Source organism: Chiloscyllium plagiosum, unplaced genomic scaffold (assembly GCF_037043375.1).
Source record: "Chiloscyllium plagiosum isolate Xiang-an unplaced genomic scaffold, Cpla_swu_hap1 HiC_scaffold_8, whole genome shotgun sequence".
Lineage (NCBI taxonomy): Eukaryota > Metazoa > Chordata > Chondrichthyes > Orectolobiformes > Hemiscylliidae > Chiloscyllium > Chiloscyllium plagiosum.
This window is the reverse complement of record NW_028270146.1, coordinates 96100567-96117483: the sequence shown is the minus strand read 5'-3', so window position 1 is coordinate 96117483 and position 16917 is coordinate 96100567. Positions and strand designations below refer to the sequence as shown.

The 16917-nt window shown below is 41.4% G+C and overlaps 1 protein-coding gene and 1 long non-coding RNA gene across 9 annotated transcripts in view; one reads left to right on the top strand and one right to left on the bottom strand.

Annotated features, from left to right (window-relative positions):
- rad51b (RAD51 paralog B) overlaps positions 1–16917 on the top strand; it is a 550826-nt gene that overhangs the window by 229165 nt on the left and 304744 nt on the right. The window contains exon 8 of one of the 8 annotated variants that reach the window (XM_087990132.1): positions 620–1796. The exons of 6 other annotated variants lie outside the window; for them this stretch is intronic. In XM_087990132.1, the coding sequence (XP_087846258.1) occupies positions 620–778 (159 nt within the window). In that variant the 3' untranslated portion in view covers positions 779–1796. Of the gene's footprint in view, positions 1–616; positions 1797–16917 lie in introns of those variants that run through there. One more of the 8 variants, XM_087990131.1, reaches the window with a different exon arrangement.
- Positions 1–16917, bottom strand: part of LOC148149448 (uncharacterized) — a 39898-nt gene that overhangs the window by 17153 nt on the left and 5828 nt on the right. The gene's annotated exons all lie outside the window — the stretch shown is intronic.

Genomic DNA, 16917 nt, shown 5'->3' with positions numbered 1-16917 from the left:
AAGTCCATGCCTGTGTTTATAAACATAAATATGTTTCCTTCCCCTTACTTTATCGGGTTATTATTCAATCGCTTTCTCCCTCCTGATATGGCAGGGTTAATATGTACTGCAGATGTATCCAACAAGGAATAGCATAGACTTTACATTCTCTCACATTCACGCAATATGGACTTATGAAGTACGAATTTGAAACAAGTACTTATTTTAAAACAAAGTTGGGTTGAGCGATCAGGTGATTTTTATTTTCCTGTCTAAACACATAAAACCATACAACATCCTTGAACGAACTTTCATGTCTCGACAAGCTATTAAAATGCAGCCAAATCTTTTCGGGAGATATCTTTGGCTGAGCAGCCATTAAAATACAACAAATCTTTGCTATGGTTAATGTTTACCCACTTCTTAAGCTTTTTGGAGTTGAAAACCAGAAAATGGTTGTGCAATAAACCGTTGTGTCATGATGATGCATGAATTTGTGAAACCCGGACTCTGTTGTTTGACAACTAACTAGCTGTCCAAAACTATTTGTGAATATAATGCACAAAAGCACTTCGGTCACATGGCAGAAGCTAGATTTCCGATAAGGATATTTCATTAGTACATTCTTATTCCGAAGCAGGAGGACAATAAGATCATGATCCGCAAAGAAGGAAAACTGTTAACAGGCGGAGAATTTGGAATGGCTGTGATTTCCTCCTATTTGAGGAACGAAACCAGGATTTTCACCACAGAGATCGACTATAAAGGAACAAGACAAATATACGAACGCAAGCAATAAATCACACAGAGTTTGTCCTCTTAAACCTCCAGGCTCTCTCCTTCAGTGGACCAACAAGAAGTTACAGGCCTTCACAGTTTTAAGAAATTTCAAGGAATATCAAGCGTGACAGAGAACTTTCAAGTGTTTAAGACCTAACTGCATGCTATATCTTATCATCACAGTTGTTCCCTTGGCTGTTTGTTTGTGTGCTGGTATGTATGAATGTGTGAGTAAGTGTGGTATTGTAGATATTCAGGTGTTGGATAATAGTTGCTTGTCTTTTCAAAAAAATTAAAACCTTTCATTTGGTCTTGACAGCACATGGGGTTAAAACTTCTTCATTTAAACCAATCACATAATCTAAGCAACTGGAATCCGCTGGTTGAGACCCATATTTCAATCACTGGCAAAATTGAGAGAGGGTATATGATGAACCAGCTAACGTTTTACAACATGCACAAAGGTTTTCAGTGATGATAGACTTACAAATTATGGTTGCCAGTTTCTGGTTTATCATTTTTATCTCTCAAACGACCATAAGAACTAGGAGCAAGAGTAGACCATTTGGCCCCTCAAGCCTGCTCCACCATTCAATAGGATCCTGACTGATCCAACGATCCACACATCTATGTTCCTTCCTTTTCCCCAAAGCCCTTGATTCCTCTACTAACCAAGAATCTACCTCTCTCAGCTTTAAATATTCACATGGTCAGTGTGCGAAGGCGTTCCTAAGAGACAATCCTCTGAGGGAAGAAATTCCTCGTTGAATTGTTTTAAATGCACACTCTTTATTCTGAGACTATGCCCTCTGGTCCTAGACTCTCCCATGAGGGGAAACATCCTCTCAGCATTTACCCTGTCAAGCCCCTTATGAATCTTGTATGTTTCAATGAGGTCACCTCTCATTCTTCTAAACTTCAGTGAATAGAGTCCCAAAGATGTGCAGATTAGGTGAATTGGCCATGCTAAATTGCCCATAGTGTTCAGGGATTTGTAGGCCAGGTGCATTAGTCAGGAGAAAATGTAGTGTAATAGAGTAAGGTAATGGGTCTGGGTGGAATACTCTTCGGAGGGTTGGTATGGACTTGTTGAGCCAAATGGCCTGTTTTCACGCTGTAGGGAATCTATGATGGTTTCTGAGACCTTGAGACTTTAAGATAGTCAATGTCTTTGTTTTTGAGTGTCCAGTTCAACTTGATAATACCATTTTGGATCTTTTTTTTCAGGGAAGGGCATTGGTTCACATCAGTCTGGAATGTTCCTTTTGTTATGAACTCCTTGAACTGCCATCCTTTTACAGCCTTTTATGTCCACTTATGCAATATACTAATTTGAAGTTCAGAATAGGTCAGGTGGTACTGCACGTGACATGCTCCTCTTTGGAAAAAAAGAAAAAAAACCTGTCACGTTACAGTCATGTTACATAAGCAGTATGATCAGGATTTTGGAGAATGGTAATGATATTCTCTATCAAAAACTGTGCATTGTGTATAAGCAGTAGAGAATATTATGTCTCAAATCTCCACATTGATTGCTTTGTTTACTTGCATATCAATGGCTGCCCTTTAAAAATAGTCAGTTGGATTTTTATTATCTTATGGTATCAAGGAATATGGAGTAAAAGTGGGTGGATGAATTTAAGGTAACTATCAGTCTTAACCTAATTGATTAGCACTGCTGCCTCACAGCGCCAGGCACCTGAATTCGAGCTGTTTGGAGTTTACTCTTTCTACCCTATTTACGTGAGTTTTCTCTGGGTGCTCTGTCTTCCACCTCCAGTCCAAAGACGTGCAGGTGAGGTGGGTTAGCCATGGGAAATGTGGGGCTTCAGGGATAGGATAAGGGGTTGGGTCTTGGTGGGAGGCTCTTTGGAGGGTCCATATGGAGGTAATGGGCTGAATGGCCTGCTTCCACACTGTAGAGATTCTATGATAGAGCAGAATCATGGGGTTGTATAGCTTCTATTTCTATGGGATAAACTCTTGTGGCCTTGAAGAAACATTATTAAAGAAGGTTTTCAAAAACATAACAGCCAATGTTTTGGTAAGTTGAATCATGTTACTATGAGACTTGTAACTGATTAAATGTGTTATTTTTAATATTACTGAGTCAATTTGGCCTGCATTAGAGAAAAAAAGGGTTTGTGAAAATTCTTTTAAGAAATATTTAGTGACCGGGTTGGTTTGACAACTTCGTTTGTCTGCTCCTTCAGGTTAAATGTTTTCTTAAATCTTAGATTCTTTTCCAACACCTTCCCTTACTTTGGTTTTGGCGCTTCTTGACCTCGTCTGATAATATTTTCTGCTGCTCCATTTTTCAGTAAAATGTGACAGAAACGTCTGATGTTACAGGAAGTGTCAGAAACAGGAAGACATTTGCAGACTTGAGACATGACATGTTTTGGAGAGCCATTGGCAACACCACTGTTAAGAGCAGAGGCCTTGCAGCCAGAGAGACAAATGGAAACGATACTGTGGACAATTTGAAATGTGTGTATGAATCTAGCTGACTCCACTCAATGTTATATCAAAGCAAAGCTATCGGATGCAATCTGAGCTTATTCTTGAACTGAGCCATTTCAGAGTCGAAGAGCCAAGAGTAGTTTCTATTTTAAGTCAGTTATTTACTTTAGTTGTCTCCGACAGATTGAACAAAATGCTTCAGGGTCATTTGTGTGCAATTAGAAAGTATCTGTCAAAAGTTCTATGGGGCAGACAATTGGCAAAAGCTGCAGCTGGGTTTTTTTTGAAAACCTTGTGATTTACATCATGGAAATGTACTTAGTCTCTATGCATTCCAGATGTGGATCCTCTCTTTAAATGAGTAATAGTCTAATCATTAGTTTGCACAGTTACAGTTAAATGATCTGAGTGGACCTCGTTCTTTGCTTACACTTATAAGAGAATTGTATCTTGTGAGTTTAGCTTTGAGTTCCCTTGTGCATGCACATGACAGAACAGCAACAACTTCACCCCGGCAAACTGTAGAGGTACCAAAACCAACTTCATTCCTTCACCTCAGGCTTCCCATAACATTGCACGCAGATTTTTAAAACCAAGCTTTGACATTTTCTAACCCTTCATAACTTTACGTGCTTAGACTCGTCTAGCTTTCTCATGAAGCAGCAGTAACTGGATGTTTGTATCAAGTGCTCTTGGCATCAGCATTCACTGACCAGTTCAAATGTTTAAAAAAATGGAAATAAGAGCAGCTGTGGATCACTTGACCTCCTGGACCTGCTCCATCATTCAGCTATATTATGACTGATTTTCTACTTCAATACTATTTTACTGCACTCTCCCCACCTTTGGGTGCTGACAAACTCGGCATAAACTGACTGTTTATATCCTCACCCAATCACCACCTATAAGCACATCCCAGCAGATTAATCATTTAGCAGTCAGAAGAAGAAACACCAGCCACTTTCTATTCTCCCTAAATCAGAGCACTAAGGCCAATGCTTGCTCAGGTGCTCATTAGGGGAGATGATGGCCTCGTGGTAACGTTGCTGGACTGTTAATACAGAGGCCCAGGTAATGTTCTCCTGACCCAAGTTTGTGTCCTGCTATGGTGGATGGTGGAGTTTGAATTCAGTAAAAACCTGGATTTAGGGGGTCTAATGATGACCACAACCCATTGTCGATTTTCAGAAAAACCCATCAGGAAACTGCCATCCTCACCTGGTGTGCCCTACATGTCACTCCAGACCCAAGCAATATGGTTGACACTTAACTGCCATTTAGAATGGGCAATAAATGCTGGCCCATCCAACGACGCCCTCACCTTGAGAATGAATAACAAAGCACTTACTCATTTTACCTTTGCTCTCTAACTGCCTCTTTCATCTTATTCTTCTGATATATGTCTCTAAGCTATCAGTCTGACATTTATCTGCCTATCTCTCAATTTGTGTTTGGTATCTCTCGCTCTTGCTCTCTCTCTCTCGCTCTGTCTCTCTCCTCCTACACCTCCACCCACCCCCCCCCCCCCCCCAACTGTCCCTTTTTTCTATATCTGTGATTCTTTTTATCTGTCTCCATCTCCATCGTTATCTCTCTATTTCTCTGTGGAACATATCCCAAACTTGCTCTGCAGCATTTCAGTTTCCAGCTGTGCATTCTCAATGGAGCTTCCATCCTTAGGGAAAGGGGATGGGAGGGGAATGTACATTCCTTGATGACTATGAAACGCAAACAAGATGTTTAACCCTTGTCTTTGCTTCCTTGCTGTCAGCATTCCTGTTCTCTTGCTCGGTTCTTTCTAGGCCGAGGGTAACTTTGTTAGTGGTAACTGGAAGCTGCCTTGTACTGAAGGAGACCTTTTATTGTAACGCCTGCAGCAGTGGTCAGTCATTTCAACAAAATGAACCTGGAGGCCTGCCTTAAATTACTTTAAATGCTAGTCTGTTATCTATTTAAAAGCATGTGATGTTCTCTTGCAAAGCTTTAACAGATTTAGTCACGCTATACTGATAAGCTGAATGAGAAGCAGGAATGTTATGTTTGGTGTTGATTAACGTATTGGGGTTGGAGTGACAAGATAAGAGTCGTTTGGTGAGGCAGGTAACCACTTGGACATCTTGTGGTTTATGTTTGAGCTGTCCTGTCACCTGAAATGGACTTCCACAAAGAAGTGAAAATATTCACAGGAAGAATCAACACAGAAGAGACTTGATAACACAATCCAGGCTGACATTCCTAGTGCAGTACTGAGGGAGCTGTAACACTATCAGAAGTTCTCTCTTTCAGAGATGTTAATCAGAAGCTCCATCTGACCTTTCTGATGGATGCAAAAATCACTTAACACTATTGTTGAAGAAGGGTAAGGGATTCTTCATAGTGTCCTTGCCAATAGTTATCCTTCAATTAACATCACTGAAACAGATATGGAGTGGATGTACAGGACATTGGTTTGGCCACTTTTGGAATACTGCATTCAGTCCTGCTCTTCCTGCAGTAAGAAACATATTGTGAAACTGAAAGGGTACAGAAAAGATTTATAAGAATGTTGCCGGGCATGGATGGTTTGAGCTGTAGGGAGAGGCTGAATAGGCTATTTACCCTGGAGAAATGGAGGTTGAGGGATGACCTTATAGATATCTATGTCCTGCATGATTTTTATAAATAAGGTGAATAGCCACAATCTCTTTTCTGAGGGTAGGGGAGTCCAAAACTAAAGGGCATGGGTTTAAGATGAGAGGGGAAAGATTGAAAAGGGACCGGAGGGGCAACATTTTCGCGCAGAGTGTGATGTGCATTTGGAATAAGATGCCAGAGGAAGTAGTTGAAGCTGGTACAATTAGGCATTTGGATGGGTACATAAATTGGAAGGGTTTAGAGGAATATGGGCAAAATGGGACTAGATTAATTAGGATATCTGGTCAGCATGGTCGAGTTGGACTGAAGAGACTCTTTCCATGCTGTATGACTGTTTGAATCTTTCTCATTGTTGTACATAGGAGCTTCCTGTGTGCAAATTGGCAACTACATTCCCTAAATTATAACTGTGATCACGCTTCAAAGGTGTTTCTTTGGCTGTAAAGCGCTTTTGCATTCCTGAGGTTTTTTTCCTCATTCTATCATGATATGTGGGTGTCGCTGGCAAGATCAGCATTTGTTGCCCATCCCTAATTGCCCTTGAGGGACTGAGAGGCTTGATGAGCCATTTCAGAGGGCAGTTAAAAGCTACATGTAGACCAGACCAGGAAGGATGGTAGGTTTTCTTTTTCAAAAGACTCGAGTAAACTAGATTTTGCTTTGTGGCAATCGATGATGGTTTCATGATCTGCATTATAGAAATGAGAAATTAAATTCAGATTTTATTGGTTGAGTTTAAATTCCAACAGTGGATATGGCGAAGTTTAAACCTATGCCCCCAGGGCATTACTCCAGGCCTCTGGATCACAAGTCCAGTGACGCTAAAATAACACCACTAGTTGTATGCAATATATACCAATCTGTTGCCTTTCCTGTATTCATGAGCATGTTCTTTTTTTATTTTCCTGAGTAACACATCTTTTGATGAATTTGTGTTCAACTGTGCCTCCCTTCTCTGTGTCCATTGTGAAACAGCCATGGGATAATTAATCTGCAAGGTCCCTTGCCTTTCCCCATCAAAAATGCCGGAGTAGGCGCATTATGGAATCAGATAAGATCAAAATGTTCAGTCGGATAAACAGTATCTGCAAAGAGAGGAAGATGTCAAACAGAATAGCCCTGTGATTCTTATTGGAATGTTAGCTTTGGTAAAGAGTTATTTCTGAAATGTTAATCTAACTTATTTTTCCTCTCTCTCTCTCTCTCTCTCTCTGTGGATTTTGCTTAAACTGCTGAGTATTTCCAGCACTTTGTTTATGTTGGAAAATTTCCAAAAGCTGCAGTATTTTGCTTTCTCCCCTGCCAGTCTGAAACCATTCACAGTAATCAACTCCATGAGGGAAGAGGGTTTGCTACATCCCAGAGCATTTCTTTTATTTATTCATGGGATGGAGGCATTTCTGGCTTGGCATTTATTACTCATCCCTCATTCCCCTTGATGTTGAACTGGCTTTTTGAACCGCTGCAGCCCTTGGGGTATAGGTACGTCCACAGTGATGTCCCAAAGCGCATTTCAACCAATTAATCACTTCTGAAGTATGGCCGCTGTTGTCTTGTAGGAAACATAGAATAACATTTATCAGAAATTGATTAAGTGCCAATTTTGGTGCGTTTCAGAGCTTTTTGCTTCATGAGGCCGAGTGAGATTTCTCGTGCTATCCTCCCAGATTAGCTTCATTACCAATGCATCACATCCCTATGATGCTCTGCTCATCACTGGCAAAAGCATCCACCATTGCTGGGCCCTCCTGCGATTCCTGGCATGGTGCCATTTTTGGAGTCCAGCTATCAGACCAGAGCTCCCTTGCACGGTTCACGTGAATTGCACCAGACATGTCAGACAGGAGGGCATTTGCGTCTTGCTTTGCTGACAGGGGCATGGAGATCCTGGTGGATGGGGTGGTGCAGAGGAGGACCGTCCAGGTTTGGCAAAGAAGGTCATCCCACCTGAGGTGGTCACCTAGGTCAGTGTGTTTCAATGGACAGCAGGAATGGCCAGTAATGTAGTAACGTTTCTCTGCACCACAAGGGTGAGTGCCGCATTCTTGTCTCTGTTATCTCACACTCACTCTACTTTGGCGACTGCACACACCAACTGCTAAGGCTTATACTCTGCCACTCTCACTACGCATGCAAAATCTTCCTTCACTTGCTCTCACCCACCCACTGCCCCCCCCATGCCACTAACCTTACATCCCATTTGCGCTGAGTATTTAATCAGTCAGAACACCTCATCTCCCTGCACAAGCACAAATATCTGAGTCAGCCATTTTCATCTCATTTGATCCATGTTTATTTCTTTCCAGTCAAAAAAGCAAAGGCTTTAGGCTCCCCATCAGTTATCAGGAGAGGACCCTGCCCAAGCTCCTGTACAGATATCAGAGGCTGCACTTGATTTACTGTTCAGGCCCTCTGACTATAGAGTATTCCCCCTTGACTAACTGAAGGCTGTTCCACCTAGATTTTGAGACGTGACCATTTGCTTTGTGGACAAGCAATATGTTTGCCACACCAGCAGCTGGCATATGGTGCAGGCATGAGATTAATGAAGCATGGTGCCATACAGCGAGGTGTCCACCACTTGAACTGATGACGGCTGACGACCATGATAAGCTACCTGCCTTTGTGTGTGTGTGCTAAAAGGCAAGTCACAACAAAAGGGCTGTGAACCATTAGCTCTGCCTGTGGGCCAAAGTGCAACAAGGTAAGGCAGAGATGCTGCAAGATAGAGATGCCAGAAGCATTCAAGGCGGCATAAGATGAATGAACTCCGAAAGAGGAAATGAGAAGCCCTGAGATGTACCTTGTTCCATTCCTAGAGGCGTTTGCATGTCTTTGTACGCAAAATATCCTAGTAGCAGCATTGATTCACAAATCCTGTGAATGAATTTTTAAAAATTCAGTTTGTCTTCCTCACATTCAGAGTGGATGACCTCATACATTTTGACAGTTGAGCTCCCATTTAATCTGCCTTTGTGACTTTTTGCTCTCATTGAGAGTTTAGACTATGCCCTCTGTGACTCCCTGGTCCACTCTTCTGTTACCCCGAATAGTTCCATCTGTCCTCCGTGGCACCTTCCCCTGCAATCGCAGAAGATTTACACTTGTCCATTCACTTCCTCAATGTCCAAAGCCCCAGACATACCTTCCAAGTGAAGCAGTGTTTTACTTGTCGTTCTTTCAATCTAGTCTACTCTATTTGTTGCTCGCAGTGTGGTTTCATTTACACTGGTGAGTCCAAATGCAGCCTTGGTGACTGTTTTGCGGAACATCTCCATCCTGTTCGTAGGAATTGCCCCAGCCTTCCAGTTGCTTGCTATTTCAATAAACTGCCTTGCTCCCATGCTAACATTTCCATCCTTGGCTGTCACAATATTCCAATAAAGATCAATGGAAGTTGGAGGAAGAGAACCTCATTTTCTGCTTAGGCGCTTTACAGCCTCTAGGACTTAAAATCAAGCTCCTCACGTTCAGAGCTTGATCTTTGTACACCATTTTTCTAACATTTCTCATCCTCTCCTGGCCGTGACGTGTTTGCGTCTTGTTGTCTTTATTCTTCTACTCTTAATTTTAGTCTTAGTTTTTATAACTAATAAACAGATTGTTAAAATCGCATTTTCTTGAAATCACATTGTTTTAAGGCTCCTATTAATTTTTTTTTCTGCTGGTATTGATCTCTGGGAGGTTAGGATACACCTTGGAGGGTTTGCTCCTTTGTGCTTTGAAGAATGTTTGCTGGAGAAATTCGAGGCTGTGGTATAAAAGTCGATGTGTTGGCAGTCAATGTGGACAGGTCTTTGGCTGATGGACCAAATGGTTTAGGTTAGGATTGCTGAATGTTGTTGCGCTTAGAGAAGCTTCAAAGTGAACCCTGGTGCAACAGTTCTAAATCCATTTTTACCATGACACTACAATTAAAGAGGACACAAAGGTAGGGGCTTGGTAAAGTTGGATGATGACATGATAGACGGGTTGGCCAGGCAGGTTGAGGACACCATTTTATTTTCAATAACTTGTTTTTGGATGATTTTATTTCATTTTTAGAATTTTGAAGATAAATGGAGATTTTCTTGCCGCTGATCGGGGCACATCAGTGGCTGAGTGGTTAGCATTGCTGCCTCAAGGTGAAACGGCTACAAAAAGATAGGTTGAAAGGTCAGGGTGAGATGGAATAGGAAGAAACTTGTGTGAAGTATAAAACACCAGCACTAGATGATTTGGACCAAATAGCCCTTTTCTGTGTATATTCTAAATAACTCACTGTAATCATCCTGGTGATCCATTTTTATTGATTTCTATTATATTCAAAATTATAACCATTACTCCAACGGAGGCCTAATGATGGGAGTGTTCAAATTTATTACTTCTTTCCTAATGCATTCTGGCTCTGGGTTCAATTCCCGACTCAGATGATTGTCTGTGTGGGGTTCGCACATTCTCCATGTCTGCTGTGGCTGGGTTTCCTCCTATAGTCCAAAGATGTACGGTTAGGTGGATTGGCCATGCTAAATTGCCCATAGTCTCTAGGGATGTGCAGACTAAGTGGATTAGCCATGGGAAATGCAAGGATACAGAGATATGGTGGAATGCTCTTTGGAGAGACAGTGTGGACTCAGTGGGCTGAATGGCCTGATTCCTATGATGGGGAAGTCTAGCCCCAGGAGATAAATCCTTGTAACCTGAACCAGCTCATTCCAGGCAGCAGTTGGCCAAATCTTCATGCAAAGGTAGTTCCACAAAAATTAATTGAGATTGAGATTAAATTATAGATTAGTCTGAGGCCGGAATAACTAGCTTATTCCAGCCTCTGTCTTCCTGTCATGAAGCAACAAGAAAATGAAGGTATACATTGAAATAAGCAACAGTGAAGATTGTGCGCAAATAGAAAAACAGGAGGAGCAAATATGTAATTGCCTAAAACGTGTGAGTGCCAATGGATAAAACCATTTTTATGAGTGAGAGCCAGAATGCATTAGGAAAGAAGTAATAAATTTGAACACTCCCATCATTAGGCCTCCGTTGGAGTAATGGTTATAATTTTGAATATAATAGAAATCAATAAAAATGGATCACCAGGATGATTACAGTGAGTTATTTAGAATATACACAGAAAAGGGCTATTTGGTCCAAATCATCTAGTGCTGGTGTTTTATACTTCACACAAGTTTCTTCCTATTCCATCTCACCCTGACCTTTCAACCTATCTTTTTGTAGCCGTTTCACCTTGAGGCTGCTGGAAATCAGAAACAAAACCAGAATTTTTTGGAAAAGCTCAGCAGGTCTGCAGCATCCATGGAGAGAAATCAGACTTAATGTTTTGGGTCCAATGAATTTAGAGATGCTGCATTTTGGGAAAGCAAATCTTAGCAGGATTTATACACTTAATGGCAAGGTTCTAGGGAGTGTTGCTGAACAGAGACCTTGGAGTGCAGGTTCCTAGCTCCTTGAAAGTGGAGTCGCAAGTAAATAGAATAGTGAGGGCGGCGTTTGGTATGCTTTCGTTTATTGGTCAGAGTATTGAGTACAGGAGTTGGGAGGTCATGTTGCGGCAGTACAGGACATTGGTTAGGCCACTGTTGGAATATTGCTTGCAATTCTGGTCTCCTTCCTATCGGAAAGATGTTGTGAAACTTGAAAGGGTTCAGAAAAGATTTACAAGGATGTTGCCAGGGTTGGAGGATCTGAGCTACAGGGAGAGGCTGAACAGGCTGGGGCTGTTTTCCCTGGAGCGTCGGAGGGGTGACCTTATAGAGATTTATAAAATCATGAGGGCATGCTTAGGGTAAATAGATAAAGTCTTTTCCCTGGGGCTGGGGAGTCCAGAGCTAGAGGGCATAGGTCCAGGGTGAGAGAGGAAAGATTTAAAAGAGTCATAAGGAACAAGGTTTTCATGCAGAGGATGGTGCGTGTATGGAATGGGCTGCCAGAGGATGTGGTGGAGGCTGGTACAATTGCACCATTTAAGAGACATTTGGATGGGTATATGAATAGGAAGGGTTTGGAAGGATATCGGCCGGGTGCTGGCAGGTGGGACTAGATTGGGTTGGGATATCTTGTCGGCATGGACGGGTTGGACCGAATTGTCTGTTTCCGTGCTGTATGTTTCTATGACTCAATGACTCTTGTTCAGAACTTGGAAAACAGAGAGTTGTGGTTAGTGGATAGTCTTCAGGAAGTATGGAGATGAGCTATTCACAGCAGATTTTCTTGCAACTGACCTGTTCTTACAGCCACTGTATCTTTTTATGGAGTGTTTGTTTTGGTTTGATTTCTGGTCAGTGGTATCCTGCAAGTATTGATGGTTGGGGTTCAGCAAAGGTAATACTATTGATTGATTGTCAAGGAGTGATGGCTACAATCTCTCTTGTTGGAGATAGTTATTGCTGATCTCTTGTCTGGCACAAATGTTAGCTGTCACTTGTCAGCCAGGCCCATGTAGTATCCATGTCTTGCGACATACGGACGCAGGCTGTTTCAGTAGTAGGGGAATCACAAATGGATACTTGTGCACTCATCAATGAACCTACGCATTGTGGTCTTATAGAGGGAATATATTGATGAAATAACTGACGATGGTTGTGCCGAGGGCACTACCCTGAGGAACTCTGTCAGTAGCATCATGGAGATGTGATGTTTGACTTGCATTAGCCACCAGTGAGGAATTTTGCCCTGATTGTATCTGATTTATTCCAGGAAACATGAAAACTGGAGTAACAGTGAGCTCAAAATCATTGTTGATGGTCATAAAAACCCATTGAGTCACAAATGTCTTTTAGTGAAGGAAATCAGCTATCCTTATCTGATCGGCCCAGACAGGAGACCCCAGTTCGATCGCGACATAACTGATTCTTAACTTCCCTCTGAAATGGCCGAGCAAGCCAGTCAGCCCCAAACGTTTGGCAACAATTGCTGTCCATGCCAATATTGCATGAGAAATTTTTAAAAAATAAACTATCACCTCATCTCTGGAGCTTAGTGCTGGTTTAGACTTATATTCTTTGCAATATCCAGTGCCTTCAGCATTTTCTTGATACCATTTGAAGTAAATTAGCTGAAGACTGCCATTTATGATGTGGGAGACCCCTTCCCATTAGTTGTTTAATTAGCCACCACCATTGATGATTGGTCGTGGTAGAACTGCAAAGCTTGGATCTGATCTGTCAGATATGGGCTGGTTTAGGTATGCCAACCTGCACACTGCTTCCGTCATTTGTATGCAAATATTCCTGTGTCATGGCTGTTGTAGATTATATTTTAAAAATCCATAGTATTTAGTCCAAAATAAAGCATCTACAGCCAGAGATGGGAATTAGTATCAAGAAGAGAGACTTGAGATACTAGAATTAATTCCTGTGGAACTGAGAAAGCTAACATATATTTTAGTTGCAAGTTTTGTTTACATTATGAAAGCATTTGATTGAAAGAAATAGCAAGTGCCTTTTTCCTCTGATTTGAGAGTCGATGATGTGGACTGTCATTTGAATAAAGTTAGAACAGAGGTTCAGAGAAACCCCTTTCAAAACAAGACAGTTGAGCAATGGAATGGTTGTAACACAGACTGGTTGACCATAATCACATATCTTGAGGAAAAAATGGATACATTTTTGATGCTGAGACATGTACAGTGTAATTGGAGAGTTACAGTGGAGAGTTCGGGTTTCGGAGTCTGGAGTGTGTTCCTCCAGATAAGATTCAGTATAGTTATGATGGGGTGAGTTTTTTTTTTCTGTGATGTAATTGCCTTCAGGAACAGTTTGGGGTTAAAATTATAGAGATTACAGGTAGTTGGGGGGGTAGTAAAATGGTGTATTTTTTAACAGATGTTTGTTCACATCAGTGTGTAGTATGGAGGAAGTTTTGCAATTGATCTGGTCAACATCCATCCCTCATCCTAACGATTGATGTGGCGATAACTGCAAACTGTCTTTGAGATATTGCTATCTTCAAATTACTACCATTTTTAAACTATATTACATTCCAGAAGTCCTTAGCTGACTCTGATGTTAACATAAGTAGAAATTATTTCATGATTCACTCTGTTTCTGTTTTGTGTTGAGGATGACTCACTATTGGTGGATCAGGATCAGTGCAGCAGATCCTTACTAGGCTGGTCTTCTGCTAACACCTCTTAATGAATCAGCCTGCTTCAACGATTGGTTGTTTGCTCCTTATTTTTTGGTGTCCTATTGTAACATTAAAGTGTTCATGCCATGTCTGCTGCAGGCAACAGGCACACAGGCCCATTACTTCCTATTTAAGACTTGTGAAAGTGCTTGTCAGCCAGTGAAATCAGTGTTCATGTTCAACACCAGTAAATTATTCATAGTGACAGTCTCCATCTCTCTCTCGAGCACATTTTCAGAATGTGCTGCTTGTTAGCTGAACGCTGCCATTGTCAATGCTCCCTGTTATCCTTGGATGCTAGCTTCCATATGTTTTCCTCCTGTTCGCTGCTGTGCATCATTGCCTTTCCTACACTTCTACTATCTAGTATGACCCGATTTCCCCAAATGCTTCCTGTTGGATTGGATGATAGTACGCTGTTATGTTGGACAGTTGTCCCATAAAGCAAAACAGATAGGGATCTTATACCTTCGATGATTAAGGGAAGGCAACATGAATGTGAATGTCTAAAATTTGACTGAAATAAGTGAATAAATTGACTACAGGCAGCTTTTGTTGTGCTCCACGGCAATTATATAACAATTTCCAGTATCACAATTTCCAGTATCCTCATTGATGGATCTGAATCTGGGAATCTGTGCAGTCTTTCACTTTGGATCCAAGAAAGATAAATAAGAATGTTTATTAAATGGTAAGAAATTAGCAGTCATTGAAGAGCAGAGGTTAGGGAGTCCAAATGCAATGATTACTTGCTTGTGAACAGATAAAAATTGAATCATCGAAGCTTATGGAATCTGGCCCTTCATCTCAAGAATACTGTATTCGGTTCTGGGGCACAGTACCTCAAGAAGAACATACTGGCCTTGGAAACTGTGCACTCAGATTCAGCTGAATGATGGCTTAGTGGGCCAGCTGATGAGGAGAGGCTGCAGATTTGTGGCTTGTATTCTCTTCTGTACAAATGCACGAGTGGTAATCTGACTGGGGTGTTAAGTTTTGACAGGTTAAATGCTCATAAACTATTTCCTCTGATAGAGGAATTAAGAACTAGGTAACTTAGAATTATTCCCAGTATCAATCACAGCATTAAACGATAGTCGGCCACCTTTGCACAGTACTAAACTGTAAAAAAAAAAGAATATCTTTGACCAATTTTGTGTTTTTTTTCACTGGTCTGTTCAGCAATTGTATGCAACATCCTGAGAGATGCCACCTCCAAACATCCAAATATTGAACTTGTAACTCTGTATTGTACAATTTAGTGTCTTTACCCAGTGAGGAAGCAGAGGAGTTGCTGGACTTTCTTTCACTTTTATGGAGACTAGACAGTGATAAGGAGAAACCTCTTCAGCCAGAGAATGGTGAATCTATGGATTTCATTGCCACACAAGGCTGCGGAGGCCGGGCCATTGAGTATATTTAAGACTGAGATAGATAGGTTCTTACGTATCGAGGGGAGAAAGTGGGAGAATAGGGTTGAGAAACTTATTAGCCATGATTGAATGGTGGAGCAGACTCAATGGGCTGAATGGCCTTATGGTCTTATAGCTTCTTGTGCGGACTGAAGAATATGAAGTTTATTTCTTTGGTTCTCTAAAGAGTTGCCTTATTCAACATACCCTTTGTGTTTCCTTTGGAAAGAATAGTGAACAAGTGCAATCTAATGAGTACTGATATCGGAACATAATTTGACCAGCCAGTCCCAAGTCTGGTTTGCCATTCAGTTCGATCCTGTCTGATCTATGTATTCATTCTTCCTACCTGCCTTGGTTCCATAGAGTCATAGACCTGTATAGCATGGAAACAGACCCTTTGGTCCAACTCGTCCATGATAACCAGATGTCCTAAATTAATCCAGTCCCATTTGCCAGCATTTGGTCCATATCCCTCTAACCCCTTCCCATTCATATACCCATCCAGATGCCTTTTAAATACTATAATTGAACCAGCCTCTACCACTTCCTCTGGCAGCTCATTCCATACATACACGCCACTCTTGAAAACGTTGCCCCTTAGGTCTCTTTTAAATCTTTCCCCTCTCACCTTAAATTTAGTTTTAGATTCCCCCACCCCAGGGAAAAGAACATGTCTATTCACCCTATCCATGCCCCTCATGATTTTATAAACCTCTATAATGTTACCAACCCCCAGCCCCCAACGCTCCAGGGAAAACAGCCCCAGACTATCAGCTCAAACACTCCAACCTTGGCAACATCCTTGTAAATAATTTCTGAATCCTTTCAAGTTTCACAGCATCTTCCCTATAGCAGGGTAACCACAAATTCACCCACTATTCCAAAAGTGGCCTAACCAATGTTCTGTACAGCAGCAACATGACCTGCCAACTCCTGTACTCAATGCACTGACCAATAAAGGCAAGTATAACAAACACCGCCTTCACTATCCTGTCTATCTGTAACTCCACTTTCAAGGAACTTGCAAACAAGAAAATAGTGCTTCTGTGCTATAAGTTTGAAGTTAAGGTAGGTTTGTGCTAGTGAAAAGCTTGAGTCCAATTTGTCCTTAATTGCTTTTAGTATGGACTTTCTTGGGCTTTTTTTTTAAGCTTTGGAACTAAGAAAGACATTAGGTTTCCTTTTTAGCTAGCCACAGCTCCTATTCTGCTTTCCTTGGAAATGAGCAAGTTCCAGACCCCTTACACTGCAGTCTGTTCTTCCTTCTTCACTGGAACGTAGGAAGATGTGGATCATATACAGTCTGCATTAAACATTAGCAAACCATGGACAAAATTCAATCTGTATTGCACATTAGCAAGTAATAGATGATATCCAATCTCCCTTGCATTGTTAAAAAAAGTCTTGTGTGTATTCCATTATTCTGGATTTGTAAGAAATCCTGAAATGGCTGAGCACCAATGTCCTTGGATATTGTGTTATGATGCCAGCTGGTGTTAATAGTGGACAGGTCCAAAATCAG